This window comes from Gigantopelta aegis, chromosome 8, assembly GCF_016097555.1.
Source record: "Gigantopelta aegis isolate Gae_Host chromosome 8, Gae_host_genome, whole genome shotgun sequence".
In the NCBI taxonomy this organism is placed as follows: Eukaryota; Metazoa; Mollusca; class Gastropoda; order Neomphalida; family Peltospiridae; genus Gigantopelta; species Gigantopelta aegis.
This window is the reverse complement of record NC_054706.1, coordinates 43139681-43159274: the sequence shown is the minus strand read 5'-3', so window position 1 is coordinate 43159274 and position 19594 is coordinate 43139681. Positions and strand designations below refer to the sequence as shown.

The window sequence follows — 19594 nt, the reverse complement described above, 5'->3', positions numbered from 1 at the left end:
CCCGTATAGGCTAATCGAAGCAAGTAGCCCAAGGCGGACCCAGTAAAATGTAAAAACCCACACATTTGCTACGTCCGATTCGGACTACGAAGCAAGGTGAAATGTACCCGCTAAAATTAAATTGTAAAATTTCTTTACGACCATGGTGATGTCATGGGGACGTGGCACAAGCTAGTTACCTCATCCATCACTCGAGATTCGTTTAGTTAGACCACGGTTATTGTGGCCATCGAGTGATGGGTGTAATGATCGGAAAATTATGAGGTAACTATAACTTAATTGAAACAAAATTAGAAAAATATTTACAAACTTCACCCCATAAGAGAGTAATGTTTAGTGAACATTATCCAAGAGGTTACATGTAAAGAACAACAACACATTATTATTATTTGTTTTTATATTTATTTACCAGTAATTATTGATTTAATATTCTCATTATGGACTGGTCTGGAGTTGCGTACTATACAGTAGCCAGAAGTCCCAATATGATCAGTAGTGAATTTGTCCACATTATTTCTCTTGTAAAGAATACTAACATTTCATCCTCACTGTTTTGCAGGTTATCACCACAGTCCAGTGATAAGTTGTTACTGATGTTTAAGAGTTTGATACCTGAAAGACAAAACAAGTCATTTAGGAATGCCGTATACCTAAAATGGTAATTAAACTATTTAAAGTATATTTAAAATGTTCCACTTTTTTAAGTGTAGGACAAATTATTTTCATATAACTTTGTAATTTCAGTACAGACATAATAATAAAAAACAAATGATGTTCACTCGCACAGCATGTGTCAAAAAGTCAATTAGATTTAAACTTAAAGATATGCTATTAAATATTTATGTCTTTATTCATGTATGGGTGTCATGAAACATTCGTTTGGTCATTCCTTTAGATTATTAATTACCAACCCTATATTTCCAACGGAAACCATATCACTATACAGTGAAACTCCTCTAAATTGAACACCCAAGAAAAGTCCTATCCAATTTAGACAGGTTTTCAGGTAATGTAGACGGGTGTTCATGTAATTCTGGTTTACCGAGAGTCCAGTTTTAAGGGGTTTCGCTGTATAAAAGCATGATCTGAAATGGACCTTTCTTTCTTAGGGAACTTCTTTGTTTCCTTTGTCGTTAAGTACTGAATGAGATGGTACAAAATGGCTGCGCCCGTTATATATAATAGCCATCACATTTAACCGTTTTATTAATTAACTATACGATTATACTTGTTGATATTAAGCAATAATGTGCATTATATATCGTTGAATATGCATACCAGGCCAAATGCCTTAATTGTCCCTTCCTTTAAAACTACAAATGGAAAATTTATAGATAGTAATAGATTATTGCTTTATTGGCTGCATCAGAACGTAGTCTGAAGTGAAACTAAACTTAACAATGATTGTTTTCCACAGATGGGTTTTTGAGGTATTCTTTTCTTCCTTTTCATCTTCAAAAGATAAAAGTCATGACATGATTGCGGGATCTCCCTATTAGAATATTGTAGATCTGTGACTGTCGGGGGCAAAATCCAGGATTGTGTAAAGGAGGGTCACATAGTTCTAAAAAGGGCAATTTGATTTCTTGAAAGCAAATTAACTCAATAGGAGTGAGATCTGTAGGGGATTTGGGGTCATGCTTCTAACTCACACACACACACACACACACATTAATATTTTATACAGCATTTATAAAAATAGAGTACTTTTGGGATAGAGTGGTACATTGATATACACCTGAGTTGGATCGCGTACTGGTGTGATATTGATAATCTCATTCTTCTGTCTCGCCTGTTCTAAGGTCATCACAGGTTCCAACTTTGACATATTTAACAACTTCATGTCAGGTTTTGCTTTACATGCTTAAATAAAAAGTATAACATAATGGAAAATAAATGCATTTTATTCGAGTTTTAATATATTATTGTTAAATGACAGTAGATAAGTCTTTCAGAACTATTACGTTCCCACAATATGCTAAAAAGATCAATATTATAGATGTATTTCCAATCGATGATTAAACAAAAATAAATTTCTCTTAATAAGAATCTCGTTAAAACGCACCAGTGGTGTTTAGGATTTTAAAATGTGAGGACTTGATTTAAATAGAAAAACAAAAAGTAATTGGCACTAAATAGATTGCATCTTTTGCAACATACACACTAGTATCAATTTTTAAAGACTATTTCCTCTTTAAAAATTGGTACAAAATGTAGATTGGAGATAGGTAATAAATTACTAAATTTTGAATTGGTTCAGAATGTTAAGTAATTTCCAAACTATCAAACACATTTCATCAAAATTAAAAGTAAGAACTGTATTTATTTTTATTCTTTTGGTGCTAAAACATTGATACTCGATCATGCCACAGGCACATGTCATTAAAAGTAACCGGTCATGAGAATGCTACGTTAATAAATTGAAATTCAGCAAGATGATCACAGCTCAAATAAAGATTAATTTGTTGTAAGTATTTTTAAGGGTATTTAAATGAAAAGGAAAAGATTACATTGTGTTTGGTTATTAATTTTAGAATTTTTGGATGAGACAAATTGTCATCATCGTGATATTTGTATATTTCTTGGTTAAAAATTGGCATGAGGTGAAAGATGCATTGCTGCTGTGTGAACACAATGCTGAATGTACAGATGCAAGTGCATGGGGAGAGTTTTGGGTGTCGGATATATTTTTCAGGGGATGATGAACCTATAAACACCCTGCTAAAATTCCTGCAGATGCAGATGCATACAGGTTTCTCAAAAGCACTAGATGTAAAAAAAAAAAAATACGAACACCAAAACATTGGATTTTCTTATACATATTCATGCAGTTTACTCTCTGGGGCATTAGCTAAAAATTCTTTGCATGTTATGTTAATTGCCGAATTGGCATATTCTTTATTATACATCACAATTTATATATTTTGCAAGGCTGCAAAAAATGTAAAATATGCTGTTGGATTGATCAACATTTTAGCTTCTGATTTCTCCCATGTTTATGTTATGAATTACGAAGACAATTTATCGTCACACACAATACCCACTGTGAAAGTCGGACACGGAATACAGCGCAACTTTCTCATTGAAGATAAGACTGCTGTAGCAGATGAGACACTCAATAACAACACTCTGCTTAGCACTGGCTACCACATCCAGATCCATGTCAGCAGACCTGTTGATATTAACACAGCTGTTTTGTTGACAACACATACATACATACATACATACATACATATAGGAGAAAATGAATGGGTTAATCAGTTGATGGTTAGCAATATAGAAAGGGTAATTACGACACATTGTCTAGAGGAAAGGAAAAAGATCCATGGACCGTATTAATATCAACAACAACAAATAGGAGAAAATGAATAGGTTAATCAGTTGATGGTTAGAACTCTAGAATGGGTAATCATGACGTGGTCTAGAGGAAAGAAAAAAACACTTACGAATCTGTTGACATTAATACAGCCATTACATTAGCAACAACACATACATTTAGGAGTAAATGAATAGGTTACTTAGTTGCTGGTTAGGAATCTAGAATAGGTAATTTTGAGACATGGTCTAGAGGAAAGGAAAACATCAACGGACCAGACTTGGTGCTTATACAGTTTTTAGTCTCCACAACTGGTCAAAGGCTGTGGTATGTGCATATATGCATATAAAAGATCCCTTGCTGCATTAGGATAAATGTAGCGAATTGCCTCTAACGACTATGTGTCAGCATTACTAAATGTTTGACATCCAATGGCCGATGATTAATCTAAACTCTAAAGAAGAAATGAATATGTTAATCAGTTGCTGGTTAGGAATCTAGTCCAGAGAAAAATCTGTTTTGTTTACCTATACCACTAAAGCACATTGATTTGTTAATCATTGGATGCTAAACATTAGTTTTGGTCTGTGACACAAAGTCAGAAGAAACCTGCTACATTTTCCCCAAGAAGCAGGGGATCTTTTCCAGACAGGACAATACATACCATGGATTCTGACATACCAGTAATGGTGCATTGGTTGTGATAGTAAAAAAAATTAATAAAAAATAAAGAAAAATCTGAGAATATATGTCCACCGAAGGAATTTGATCCTTAAAACCTGTGCACGTCAGGTGAACGCGTTATTGATTGAGCTAGATCCCATCCCACAGAGAAAAGGGAAGGACATTTTAAGCTCTGGCTATTTGGTTTTTAACATATGGTTATTTCGACATTAGAAAAGAAAGAAAACCCGCAGCCACCACATTGGCTACTCCTATTATAAGTCAAGTCATAGGGTTTAACATGCACATTCAGAGCAAGCTGTTTTAGCACACGCCTGTCATAGGCACAGGTGCTGGATTCGGTCGGCTCCTCCGTTCAGGACAAGAAAGGGTTGGGGAGGGAAGTCGAGGGGACCGCCTGCACTAGCAACCCGATTGATGTCGGTAACAGGCGGTTTGGTGCTATGGAATTTGGAATGTCATTTAGGATTAAGGGCAAAAGGTGCGTAATTTGAATGCATTTTTAAGGTCATATTTTCCAAAATGACCACATTTCAGATGCTGTTATTGTAATTTATGTTAGTTAACTAAAAACTTTATATGACCAAACTAGTGGTAGCCCTGAAATTACCTCTAGGTTATATTTAAGGTCCCATGTCTATTGATGTGTTGGTAGTGTTATGCTGGGGTTGTGTCCACCAAAACTCTCAAAACAGTTGTTAACAACCGCTGTGGTGGACAACATTTGCAACAATTACCTGAACAGGACTACCACTACAGATTCCATCCATGGAACAAGCATATAGAAATAATTCAAATTGGGTTTGGAATACCAGATTTCATTTTGTGATTGATGCAATACCAAAGAAAGGAAAGAGCACATTGATTTATTAATCATTGGCTATTTGATGTCAAACATTTGGGAATTTTGACATTATATAGTCTTAGAGAGGTTAACCCGCTACATTTTTTTCCATTAGTAGCAAGGGACTTTTTTATATGCACCATCCCACAGACAGGATAGCACATACTACGGCCTTTGATATACCAGTCGTGGGGCACTGGCTGAAATAAGAAATAGGACAATGGGCCAATCGACGGTGATCGATCTTAAATCGACCACGCATCAGGCAAGTACTTTACCACTTAACAATTTATATCAACATTCATATTAAATATCAATGCTATGTCATTTCACTGATTTCCCAATATCAACTACTGCAATTGCCCACAACAGTTGACAATGCCATGAAGAATGATGTGGAATGTTTAATTCTCTGTGACACTATTTTTGCTGTGGACTATATACATACATGTATATATATATATATATATATATATATATATATATAATTTCCTCGGCATATGTTTTAGCTGTAGACATTTTCGTAATTGCAAGGGTTGCATTATACAAAAAAAAAAAAAAATGTTTGTATTTTAATATACATTCCAATAGGTTTACCTAAGAAGAATTGGGGCCCAAAGGAAAGCCATGGTTTTCAACTTCACGTTAGTATGCCTGTCACGTTCTATTACATAAGCCAGATGCCTCATTAAGTATTCAGCAGTTCTGAAACAAAACTACTATACTAAATACAATATATATATATATATATATATAATGAAAATAGTAGACAAAATAAGTATTTTAATCATTATAGTATACACAAATAATAATAACAAAATACGTTGAAGATGGCCCAGTAATGTCCGTAAGATCATTTACCTTGGCTGTAGGCCCCTAAATTGACTCATCCTGCAGGCCAGTTGCCACTTGAACATCTATATATTATTTCAACTCCAGTAAGATATATATATACTTAGCCAAAAACGTTTAGCAATTTGCCAAATGTGCTTAAATAAAAGAAAACTTGTGACTTAGAAAATAAAAGACATTGGATTTAATTGAGGCATCATTTGTCAGTATAAGTAACAGAAGATTTTCAATACAAAATGAAATGTGTGACTGTCACGCTGTTAAATGGTGCTTGGGGGTCCATGCACAAAGATCTGAAAATTGTCAGTAACCTGGCTGAACACTTTGGGTATTGCATGTTGACAGCGGTACAACTTTGGCTCGTGCTTCTGATGAGACGGTGGATCTCTGGAATAGTGATAGATTCATTCACGAGTTAAAGCATGTTTAACGTTGTGGACGTTGTGAATATGCGCGTGGTTCTCTTGCACCCTAAGACCCAACAAATCCCATACCTGCACAATAGGGAACAAGTCTGGTGACCATACAAGCCAGTTTAGTGCCTGGATATTGTTCCTGTCAAGGGTGAATGCTGGCGTGCATTGCCCTGTTGAAACAAAATGCCTGGATGCTGCTGCATGAAGGGAATGACAACTGGTGTGATGATTTCCTCACTGTAATGCTGAGCATTCAGATTCCCATGAATGATCAAAATGAGGTTGTTTTGTCCGATGTTATGATGCTACAATCACCACGTCGACCACGTTCAGTTCATGAGGCGACGTTGTACAACTAACTGTCAATGCCCTATGTGCTCAGACACGTTAGTGGTATTTTTCATATTTTCAGTATGGACCCTAAGCACCATTTAACGGCGTGACAGTCACACATTTCATTTTGTATTGAAAATCTTCTGTTACTTATACGGACAAATGATGCCTCAATTAAATTCAGTGACTGATTTCATTTTGTAAGTCACGAATTTTCTTTTATTTAAGCACATTTACAAAATTGCTAAACGTTTTTGGCTAAGTATATATATCAAAACAATAACAAAGTTGTACAATGTACATATACACTTTCCACCAATAAAGATTTAATTACCTTTTAGAGTCTCCATTCCATAATGCAAGCTTCATGAAAAATATCACTTAAATGTTAGGCCAATCTTAACAACATATTTTAAGTTACAAATGTTATGTTTAAGCACAAAAGTGAGAAAAAAACCTTTTCTGTGATTAGGATAGCAAATTTGCGATTAATGCCTTTACATGCATCTCACTACCTATGGATTGTATCCTGTGGATCATTAGTTGGATTGGGAACAACATCAATGGGTCTTTTTATTAAAAGCGATAGATCCTGCCTTTAGCCAAATATATATTTTTTAATAATAAATAAAATAGAAAATTACATAATAATAATAATAATCTTACCTGAAGTGTTGCAATGGAAGCTGTTGTAGAACATTACGTAACTTCGTTAATTTGTATCTTTGGTCACTGATGGCATCCTGTTAAAAATATTTATTCATGTGCTAACATTTTTAGACACGCCGTATATGACCAAAACATATTGGTTTAATTAGAATTTCTATACAAATCTGAAATTTTAACATATACACATTTCATGTTTACAATGTATATGTATTTTTGTGTGAAGCAGTTCATTGGAATCCCAGAAAACTATGATCAAGTGTAACAGAACAACGTTTCTGGAAGTGTACATTAATCTTCAGTTTAATTAAGGTTAAAATAAATAATCAAACACTAGTTTTACCCCATTTTCTGTGAATTTAAAGAATGTACAACAAATGATTAAAAACAGCACATCTAAAAGTGAGAGATCTGAACTGGTTAAAAACAGAGAATACGAAACAAATTCCCATCAGAGACTGCTTATATAGCAACGATTGTGTTTTCAATCGTACATCACGAGTAAAAGCAAGTGTGTGCATTTGTATACTTGAAAACACACGAATTGTAATATATAAACAGTCTCTTTTGGGAATGAGTATAGTATTTTATTTATTACACTTCACGACAATGAATAAACAAGACATAATGACGTCATGTGTTGGCCACCTGATTTAGCTAGTTGTCAATTTAATAAACATTTCGATTTCCTATGCCACATATCTCTCATTGAGGTTTCCACAAGCAATACCATAAACAAATTCAAAGCTAGACAAAAGTATATATATATATTGTTAAATTACGCTTCTAACTTTACCTGTAAGAATTGACAGTAAGTATTTTTCTGATTATAAAAATATGAATTGAAAAAAACGTGAACACATTTAGAATGATAATCTATGCGGAATCATAAAGTGCGGAACAGTCGATCAGCTGATCAGAGGTCATGACCTCTCAAAAGACATCTCACATTGTGGGGGACAGAAATTATGACATGGGTATCTCCGCCACTGCTGCGTAATACAAATGTGCACACTTACAATAAACTTGTCATACAGCTGGTGTGTGAGAAGTGGATTCGGCAGTTCGAGGAAATACAGCTTCAGTAGGGAGCTGATAGTATGAATCCTGCTCCTCGATTCAGCCACCAGATCAGGATCATGACCCTTGTTGAACTCATGCCTTATATGTGAGTAAAAATACTGTACATTTAGACAGAAGCTTCAGTTAATTAAGAATGCATTCTAATTGCCTCTCTGAGTAAGTTGAATTTGTTATATTTTAAGCTTGTCTAAGGTAAAAATACATCGTTTACATATGCAGAGAATACCTATTTGTTGTCAAAATTACAATATATGTTTTCTGTTCCATTACTGGACAAAGTATTTTACTTTTATATACATATCCAGAGGACTGACCCTCTCTGTTCCAGTTGGTCAATACAGTCACAGTGTTCCCCATGAGCATAATCAAGGCGATCTAAACATCACTCTCCTAAAGTGGGGCTAGGCGAGCAGTGACAGGAAGTTTCAGATAAAATCTATTAAATTTGTATTGCAAGTTCATCAATTTGTCACTCTCTCAAAACGACTGGTCAAACGTCTCATCCTCTGTTATAATCTTGTTAACCCAAGATATTTCAAGGTTGAGAAATTAATGGTACGATGAATGGCATAATTGTCGCCAAACTCTGCTGTGAGTATCTCAACTCACAATTATCTCCAGCTGTTTGTGTTGGTCCCTCAGCACTGAGATAATGATTTTAAACAAAAGTAATTTGTTATTTGATATATTTAAATGACCTTTGTTTCTATACTAATAGTACCTAGATACCATAGTTATTCCTTTCTTTGAGCAGACGAAAAGGACATTAAAATGTACTGTAATGCTACTTACTATCAACACCTATACTGCATGTATAAATAACATATTATTTCTTCCCTCAGAATTAAAAATAAATTATCAGTTTCTGTATAGAATAAAAAAAAAATGCTAATTTCCAAAAGTGGTTTTGAATTATGCCCATTTTAATATTCCCTACAAATTGTGTTGTCAGGGATAATAAAATCAATAAACTTTTTTTTTCAATCATTTTAATAATAAGTGAACAAACAAATATTTCAGTGTCTAAATAAGATATAGCACTACTATTTGCCAATGATCTAGGAAATGAGATTTTTATCACAACAAATTGTTATGTTAGGATGAAATACATTATAATCATATCAATAAATCTATAACTAGTTAAAATCGCATTCTATTAAAACAGGTACACAAATTTCATTTATCAAAGCACATACATTACATTTACTGATGAGAATTTAAACTAAACTAACCTGAGTTTCTTGAGATGTGATTTTCCTCCTGCTTTGCGGTAAATACTGTCGACAATACCGCATTGTTCAATCAATTCTGTACACTTCTCCACCACTGGTGGCACTAAACGGTATTAAAAAGTTAACTTAACAGCAATAGGTCGTATAATATTATAGTATCAGAATCTTGCTATTTAGAAGAATTTTTAAATGAAGTAGAGATAATTAAGACAAAATACTTTTATTTTTCACCGCACATTTATAAATAAAAAATATATTATTTCCTGGGAAATATGAAAATAGTTTGTTCTATCTTATTACATATTCTTTTGTTGATGGTACTGTTGTTACCAGATTATTGGTTTAATTATCTCAAACTTTGCAAATAATTTCTGTAAATTCTGACAAAATGTTTTATAATATTACTAAATACTTTGCAATTTAAGTTTTTTTCATTGTTGTGCAAAAATGGCTTTCTTTTGGAACCACAATATCTTAATCATTGTATCCTACCATCACACTCTGATTTCAGCAGATACTCTGTTAGGTCACTTCCAAATACTTTATTATTGGACCTAAATGTCCTGAATAATATTCTCAGCAATCCACGCTTACGAAGAGCTGCAAGAATAAGATTTACACTTAAAGTTTTGAATACGTTAAAAACACATTTTATAAGTTAAAGGAGAATAAGCAATTATTTTTATACAAATGAAATAATATGTAACAGTTATGTCTTACCACATACCACTACAATAAATATAACACTACCTCCACAGGGAATGTTTAATTTTTAAAATGTAGAATATAATTGTGTAGCGATCTCTAACATGTACAGCAAATGGTGACATAATACTGAACAAAATCTTCCTTGCAATATAATACACTATTTTCCTAAAAAGCAATAGTGATAGTAACAGGTTAGGGTGAAACAAATATTAAATTACCTGTATTTAAACAAAATACTTTGTTTTAAGTTTTAAATCATAATATGTTTTAAATAACATAAAACAAACTAAAGCTCCTAGTAATAATAATAATAAAATTGTAGAGTTTAAAAGAGGAAAATTCAGGATACCAATTTACACAGTTGTATACTTTAACTTTAAGCAGTATTTATTTTTATTTTAACATGTACTTTACAGAGTCAGCAGAATGAATTAAATGACTAAAACAAGTCTTCACTATGAAACAAAACGACGACTCACATGTTTCTCTTACAATGGATGGTTTCAGTACTCTTGATATAACAAAAGGAGGAATCGTGTCTTCCATTATTTCTACACATTCACTTGGAAAGAAACCAACCTAGAAAATAATAAAATCAAGAAATTCATCTGATGTTGCCTCCTTCCCCCCCCCCCCCCACCCCCCATTTTCTGAACAGCAATGAGGATGCAATATTGTCCTGGGTGCATATTTCAAAAGCTATCATAGCACTATGATATCGTATAACTATTGTAGACTATGACGTGTCGTAGTGACTTCATAACAGTAGTATTAGGGCCTGTCTGGGGCCATGACCTACTTTCCCGTGAACACGTGACCTTGGTAGGAGACAATGGCCTTTGTGTAGGAAACAATGGCCTTTCTATAGGGGGTGCAGGTGTCTGACCTTGGTAGGAAACAATGGCCTTTGTGTAGGAGACAATGGCACAGTGGCCTTTGTATAGGAAACAATGACACAATGGCTTTTGTGTAGGAAACAATGGCCTTTGTATAGGGAGGTGCAGGTGTCTGACCTGGGTAGGAAAACAATGGCCTTTGTATAGGAAACAATGGTCTGGGTGCAGGTGTGCGATCATGGTGTATTCAATTCAATGTATTGCATATTACCAAACAACCTGGTGTCGGCAAACAAATAAAAGCAAAGAAACAACAACAATTAATAATAACAATATGTATAGGCCAAGTGTAAGTCTGACGTTGGTTTTGGCTTCATTGTATAACGTCTATTGTGTTGTTTTTTATATTCACAGTGGACATACACGTGAATGTTTTTTCACAGTGTTTTATTCTAGACACCCAAAATAATAGCCGTTAAAATATGTCTCGTGGGGAAGGACTGTAGCTGTTTGCTGACTGTTTGGTCTAAAGTGAGGCTTTCATGTCGCCAGACAAAATGCGTGTGTGATGATTTTCATTCATTTGTATTTCTTTAGCACATTGTCGACGTTTTCTTTGTTGTCGTCATTCAGCCATTCATTCATTCGCTTTATAATAGAGGAGTACTTTATCAGACCTCTTCATCGGCCCTCATACAAAGACATTTTATTACGCCTCTCCGAGTGTTTATGAAACCAGGTGAACTGCAAAAGACATACCGACGCGTGCCCGTCTCAAGTAGCAGAATAAATTTGTTATGGTATGCACACTGACCGTGAAAGTTTGTTTGTGTTTAGCGACATTACTAGAGTACATTGATTTATGAATCATCGGTTATTGGATGAAAAACATAATTTTGACAGTTTTAGAGAGGAAACCCGCTACATTTTTTTCCATGAGTAGCAAGGGATCTTGCATTGGAAATGGAAATGAAGCCAAAACCAACGTCAGACTTACACTTGGCCTGTACATATTGTTATTATTAATTGTTGTTGTTTCTTTGCTTTTATTTGTTTGCCGACACCAGTTTGTTTGGTAATATGCAATACATTGAATTGAATACAGCATGATCGCACATTCATTCATACGATAACATAATACTGAGATAATGTCGAAAATCTATAGCCTAGATTTTGTATTAATGTTCATCGGCAAATCTGCAAGCACGGTCACGTCTATCATGGAAGTCCCACATGTATCGGGAGTCGTGGGAAAACATTACCCTAGCCCAACGCTTGATAGCCCAATGTCTATGACATGAACATCATTGGTTTTTGGCAGTGTGTCTTGCAGTCAAAGATGGCTTGACGTAGGGTCTACGTGCATGAAGATGACCTCGATGCAATTGCTTCCCAATAATCTGACCAGCTGTAACACAGAGGCGATTTGCAAAATGATTGGCTGACTGACCTTGTATCATCAAATTTATGTCCTTGTAAAGCATATACATGTATATATATATATATATATATATATATATATATATATATATATATATATATGGACCACATTTTATTGACTTGTGCCAATTTGCAGCATGCCCACCGCCCTGAAACATTCATAACTTTGAAGACGTCACATTGTTGCAAATTGACTATATATGCCAATGGTGTGACAAACAGTTTGTGGTTTTGTCTTCCAGTCACAAACAAGAAAGGTTATTTCACAGTGTTCACACAACATACGCACAAACCAAGTGTTTTACTGGGATGAATACCCTTTGCATATGCATCATCCTACCAAATGCTTTTCGATCTTGGCAAGATCTTCGTTTTTCAGTTGCCCCGAGTAGGAAGATTACCATACACTGTGCAGTTATTTTGATTTCTTAAAAATCTTGTTTCATTCAATAATTATTCCTATTTGAAATGAATACTTATTTTGAAGAGTATATTAATTACCTCAAAGTATTTCTTTCCTCGCCACCACGATGAGACATCGGGGGTAAACTTGTCTATCACCGATACAATATCTCCAACCTAATGAAAACATCATATTGTCAAAATACTATAAGTATTACATAAACACCTTACAGTCAAAATACTATCAGTGTCACATAAAAACCATACATAATTCTGCAATTAATGAAATAACATTTGAGTAAAATTTGAATATCTGAAACCATGCAAACATATCTCTAATAAAGTTATACGGTATGACCAGGCAGTATGTATAAAGTTACCACTGTTCAAGGTATGACCAGGCAATATGTATAAAGTTACCACTGTTAAAATTACAACCAGGCAGTATGTATAAAGTTACCACTGTTCACGGTAAGACCAGGCAGTATGTATAAAGTGACCACTGTTAAAATTACAACCAGGCAGTATGTATAAAGTTACCACTGTTCACGGTAAGACCAGGCAGTATGTATAAAGTGACCACTGGTCAAGGTAAGACCAGGCAGTATGTATAAAGTTACCACTGTTCAAGGTAAGACCAGGCAGTATGTATAAAGTTACCACTGTTCAAGGTACGACCAGGCAGTATGTATAAAGTTACCACTGTTAAAATTACAACCAGGCAGTATGTATAAAGTTACCACTGTTCACGGTAAGACCAGGCAGTATGTATAAAGTTACCACTGTTCAAGGTAAGACCAGGCAGTATCTATAAAGTTACCACAGTTCAAGGTATGACCAGGCAGTATGTATAAAGTTACCACTGTTCAAGGTATGACCAGGCAGTATATATAAAGTTACCACTGTTCAAGGTATGACCAGGCAGTATGTATAAAGTTACCACTGTTCAAGGTAAGACCAGGCAGTATGTATAAAGTTACCACTGTTCAAGGTATGACCAGGCAGTATGTATAAAGTGACCACTGTTCACGGTAAGACCAGGCAGTATGTATAAAGTTACCACTGTTCAAGGTATGACCAGGCAGTATGTATAAAGTGACCACTGTTCAAGGTAAGACCAGGCAGTATGTATAAAGTTACCACTGTTCAAGGTATGACCAGGCAGTATGTATAAAGTGACCACTGTTCACGGTAAGACCAGGCAGTATGTATAAAGTTACCACTGTTAAACGATAGTTTTAAAACTGACATCAACACAAACTGTTTAACCACTGATGCATGTTTTCATAGTGTAGATGTGCAGTTGCTCAAAGCAGAGATCATGCAAAGAAAAAATATTAAAATAATATAATAATTGTGGAAGGTGTGATGCACTAGACAAAGCATAATAAAATGGTCTTTAATGCCTATTAAACAATATACCGTAAGATTTGTTTTTAAATGAATATCATCCATGTAACAATACCACTTAATTTTCCCCCTGCCGTGATGTTGGCAATTAATCCTCTTTGTTATTTACAAACCTCAAGTGATATCTCATCTACAGCTTGAGCATTATAACGTTTGATCGCATGGGCAACAGCAACAGCTGGAGTGTTGATGCCACCGTTGTCCATTGTTACCAGCCGGTTGCCAAGGTTATCAATCTGTAAACAATACAATACATGTGAAATAAAGAGGCTGTCACTAAGCTAAGATGACCAGATATGACTACCCTTTTAAATGTGAATCCTAGTTGAAACGGTCACTACTCGAACAGATATTTCCAAACTTAAAATACTGTCACATTCATATATCATGGCTGCTGAGTGACTTGAACAAAATACTGTCACATTCATATATCATGGCTGCTGAGTGACTTGAACAAAATACTGTCACATTCATATATCATGGCTGCTGAGTGACTTGAACAAAATACTGTCACATTTATACATCATGGTTGCTTAGTGACTTGAAAGGGGGGATGTTTAACGACATCTTAGAAAAGTTTAAACTACGGCTATTTAATATATGATTATTTTCACATCTGAAAAAGAGAAAACCTGCTGCCACCAAATAGGATACTCCTGTCTATAAAACAGCAAGGGATTGTCTACAGTACACACCACAGCCTTTGATAAACCAATCCACTAAGGATGATCGATCGTACGACCCACTGTTTCTGAACCACATCCTGCCCCTGGCTGCTTGGTGAATGTCAAATATTAACAAATGCAGTAAAAAAAAGAGAGAAAAAAAAAGAGCTGAAATGTATTAACTTTAGTAAATTGTACACTTACCTCCAGCCATTTAAGAACTAAACCACAGTTTATTAAACAGGTGGCAAGCCCTGAAAACCGCTTGAGGTACTGACTCAGTAATTCCACCAATTCCTGAAATGATATTCAAGTGTATGTATTAATATTGTAAATGTGTATGACAACGTCTAGATAGCCTATATGCTAATACAACACAAACTAATGCAGTGTCGAAATCAAGGCTCGAAATTGACAGGAAATGGGAAGCAAATGTCGCTCAAAATGCACAATATGCTTTCTGATAACGTCCTTTAAGGGATGAGTGAAAGTAAGTCACAGTGACCTAGTTATGGTGTTCAACACACCGCCATCCCAAGATGTATTTGCATACAAGGTTCGATGATCCTATATAAGTGATGAGAAAGATATGCCCCAGAAAGGAAATGTTTATGGACAGACGGATAGACAGTACCATATCATAATACATTTCAAAGATGGGTGTGTAAAGAGCCCACCTTCATGTACCCTATCTTAGAACATGTTGGGTACATTCCCTGAAACAATATGTTTTTATTTGTTTTAGGCCTAATACAATTTAAACGAACAAAAACATTAGTATTTATATAAAACATTTAAAGGTTTAAAAGTAAATAATTTAATTAAAAGTTACATTCTCAAATTTATATTTACCAACATTGTGTACACATTATTCTAGACCAGTAAAATCCAACACTACTTAGCATCCATCTCATGTCTCCAAAATTAAATAAACCCTGTAGGAATATAAAGATCATCAACACTGTAGTCCCTAAAGAATAAGCAATCATACACACTAACTCACGTATTACGGTTTTGTCTTTGGGTAAATCATCCCACAATACCGTACATTCAATAATGACGTGTTAATAATTCCTGCTAAAATGAAATGGTCTACTGAGTTACAACCAATCAGGAATTCCTTATTGAGATAACAATATTATTTGCATTTCATTTTACCTCACCTGCTTAGATTTTTTGTTTTGTTCTTCTGGCAAAAGTTCTGGCAAGTCACTAAACCTTCGGTTATAAACGCACTCATGAAGTTGTCTGTCAAGCATACAAAAGTCACTGTAGGTTCGGCAAACTGTCCATTGTTTTTTCGCTGATAATACTTCAACCAGGTAGGTCTGTTCTTTTGTTTCATGATAACTGTGCTGACATCTATTGGGGTCATTTTCACAGAGTTTCAACTTTACAAAAACAAAACACATATCATGTATTAAAAATAAAGAATTAAATTAGGCAAACAATATTCCATTAATGTACCAACAATATAGCAATAAAAGAAATTTGATTCCCAGACTATCTGCAAGAAAATAATTTGAAGGTAGGTACTAAAAAGAAAACAGATCGTAAGCACCCTTACTACGTGGTTATGGGTTATAAATCTTGAAAATGAACTGCGTTTTATGTACTTTAACATAATGTTTTAAACAGCGGGTTTTCTACTATAATCTTTCTAAAAATTATAAAAATGTATCCATTAATTTCCAAGATTTTAGGGCACACGATGTTACCCTTTGTACCCTCTGGCAAAAACCCTGATTTCATACAAATACCTTAAGTTCTCTGAATGAAACCAAGCCATAATGGAAGTGGGAACAATCTTCCAATTTGGGAAAACGAGCTGTTCCTTCAAGTGGGCTGAAACTAAAATAACATTGCTTTAGAGGTTTTGTTCATTCATGTTATTCATATTAAAGGAAATTTTATTTGTTTATCATTATTTTGTTTTCTAAATAGAAGGATGTTCTTAATTTCTTTTATCTTACTAAATCTCTTCTACTTAAGATCAGGGCCCGTGCTTATAAAACGTTTAGAATCCAGACACAATTTCTAAATGTCACACATATACAATTTGTATGACGTTGTTATGACATTAGTGTCTCAGACTCTGTTAGAGTCTCCAGTCTACACTAAAAGTGTTAAAGCATCAGGGCCCGTGCTTATATAGAGAATAATAAATGAGTGACCGTTAGATACCATTTATCTTATAACGAGTTGTTTTAAAAGGTATCTAACGAGCGAAATCAGGTTTAAAGCAAATTTTAACATATTTTTCGGCTAAAGGTTAATTACAGCCCTTGCACTTACGCGTTACACACAAAGGATTGTCAGTTTAACTCTACGTCACAGTATAATCGATTTCGATCGTGCTGTTTTTTCATTGTATGGCACTGGTGACTTGGTCATCACCTAGGAGCAGCCAGTCGTATGTCTTGAAATTGTTAACACACGTACACGTGTAAACAAATATGTGTTATTAAACGTAACGAATGATGTTCACACCAACGGGTGTGTAAGAAAAAACATTTAGAGTCCAGATTCAATCTCTAATGACGTCACACTCATACAATGTGTATGGGCGTTGTCATGGCATTAGTTCCTCAAACTCTAATAGAGTCTCGAGTCTAGCACCAAGCCAGGTCTATTTTGTATGTATGTACAATATAAAAAATAAAATAAAAAACAATATAATTTTAATGTGGAGCAGACAAAATTCTTCACAATAGATAAGTACATGTATTCATTACTGTTTTATTTATATTTTGACCAATATTTTTACAAATTGCACGTAAAATTATTTTTAAATTAGTGTTAAAAATTTTCAAAACGAGTTTCCTTTTAACAAAATGTTGATTTTGCTTTTGTAATGGTTTTCCCCCGGTTTATAAAACATTAATTTACTCCCTCTCCTCATTGTATATCAATATGCATACATTTCACGTTTTTCTTCTAAAGCTTGCGAGTATGTGTAAATCGATGACAGAACATTAAATTTTATTAACAAAAGTGAAATGACACTTTCTGATCCATTAACAGAACTATGTCCAAAATGAACATTTCGAGTATAAAATTACGTCATTTCTTTTTTCATTGGTGAAAAAAGTACGTTTTTGTCTAAAACCAAATACAAATGTGCAGAATTACTGAACAAGTAATAAGTCGGAGGACATGGCTATCTGTTTTTAATAACACATTAATTTGATGGTGTGTTAGAACATCACAGGACTAATGAATCAAGTAAATAATAGTTATTGTATTGCTTTTCCGTTACTAATGTGTCTTACACACCCGTTGGTGAGAACATCATTCGTTTTGTTTTTTTACAATACATACGTGCGATAACATTTTAAAGAAATACGACTTTCTGGTGATGACCAGATCATTAATGTCATACCATCCAATGAAGAAAAAAACAACCTTGGTCGAATGGATCAGTCTGTGACGTATAAGTTAACCTGAAATTGACTTGTCTGTGACGCACAAGTTAACTATAAGCGCAAGGACCGTTCGTAGGTTTTAATTGCAAAAGGCGTTTCAGTTTATTTTAAAACTGTTTTCTGAAGATATGTAAGAAATAGAATACTACATTCGTGTCCGTTAGATACCATTTATCTAACAACTCGTTGGATACGTTTTTAAACAACTCGTTGTAAGATAAACGGTATCTAACGACTGCTCATCTACTATTCTCTGGGCTATTTCTCGTCCCAGCCAGTGCACCACGACTTGTATATCAAAGGCCGTGGTATGTGTTATCCTGTCTGTGGGATGGTGCATATAAACGATCCCTTGCAACTGATGGAAACAATGTAGCGGGTTTCAAAATGTTAGGCGTCCAATAACAGATGATTAATACATCAATGTGCTCTAGTGGTGTCGTTAAACAAAACAAACTTTATTCTCTATTTACATTACACTTTTCGCGTGGCATCTACCAATTAGGCTACTTATGAACATGTAAGTAAACGTAGAGAACCTCCCTGAAGGTAGTCATGTTTAAAACCATTATTAGTACATGTATTAGGAAAATTGAATTAATATTATTTGTATATGTAATTATTATCATTATCTTATCGTGTCTCTGTAATCGTATAGATTTTAGAAAATTAAATGTTTTGAAAAGTGGTCATACCCGAAAACGGGTATCACTATCATTAATATTTTTAAACTTACTTAAGTACAGTTCTGTATGCTTGTAGTCTACGATTATCAGGCTTTTTACGCCAACGCATATTGTTAGGATGATGGTGACCTACTTTACTCAACATTGTATCTGGTTAGACTATTCCACAATCAGTTGACGTCACGGTGACACAACGTCATCAACGGTCAAAAAGAAAGATATTTCGGTTTTGTTTGTGGGGGTTTTCTCTCTCTGCGTGTGTGCATTCCTGTGAGTGTGTGTGAGTCCGGGTGTCTTTTATTAAAAGCTTTAGTGACTGTAAGTTGAAAACGACCACGACGGTAAAGTGGGAGACCCTGTCCCATAATTGTATGAGATCTTTTCTGTGGACAATGTCTGTGAACCATTACATGACGTTACGCCACTGTTCGAGTCTTGGACATGATGCTTGGCTTCTACAATAACAATATCGATCTAAATAAAAAAATAATTGCGTTACTGCAAGGCGCACAGAATATTTTCCTTTAGAAACACACACTTTCTACGTCCGTTTCGGACTAAGTAGAGGCCGTGATGAGTAAAAAATGTGTGTGGGT

At 34.6% G+C, this 19594-nt stretch overlaps 1 protein-coding gene across 2 annotated transcripts; it reads right to left on the bottom strand.

Moving 5' to 3' along the window:
• Window positions 1-385: 385 nt before the first annotated feature.
• Window positions 386-19174, bottom strand: LOC121379911 (rho GTPase-activating protein 32-like). 2 transcript variants are annotated; one of them, XM_041508583.1, is made up of 15 exons: window positions 19049-19174; window positions 16648-16738; window positions 16051-16278; window positions 15092-15184; window positions 14336-14458; window positions 12912-12989; window positions 10614-10713; window positions 9919-10026; window positions 9427-9529; window positions 8131-8272; window positions 7112-7188; window positions 5442-5549; window positions 3045-3172; window positions 1739-1863; window positions 386-612 (listed from the first exon to the last, which is right to left on the bottom strand). In XM_041508583.1, exons 1-15 carry the CDS (start codon window positions 19141-19143, stop codon window positions 598-600), a joined length of 1614 nt encoding a protein of 537 aa, XP_041364517.1. In that variant the 5' UTR covers window positions 19144-19174; the 3' UTR covers window positions 386-597. The 2 variants fall into 2 exon arrangements, with proteins under 2 accessions (XP_041364517.1, XP_041364518.1); XM_041508584.1 differs by lacking the exon at window positions 5442-5549.
• Between the last annotated feature and the right edge of the window lie 420 nt (window positions 19175-19594).

Excerpts from the sequence above, each read along its gene's own strand:
- LOC121379911 (XM_041508583.1), bottom strand. The coding sequence starts at position 19,143 with ATGTTGAGTAAAGTAGGTCACCATCATCCTAACAATATGCGTTGGCGT. Across the intron at positions 7,189-8,130 it reads AGCTGTATGACAAGTTTATT|GATGCCATCAGTGACCAAAG; the intron begins GTAAGTGTGCAC and ends TATTTTTAACAG. Across the intron at positions 1,864-3,044 it reads TTCCGTGTCCGACTTTCACA|CATGTAAAGCAAAACCTGAC; the intron begins GTGGGTATTGTG and ends TTTTTATTTAAG.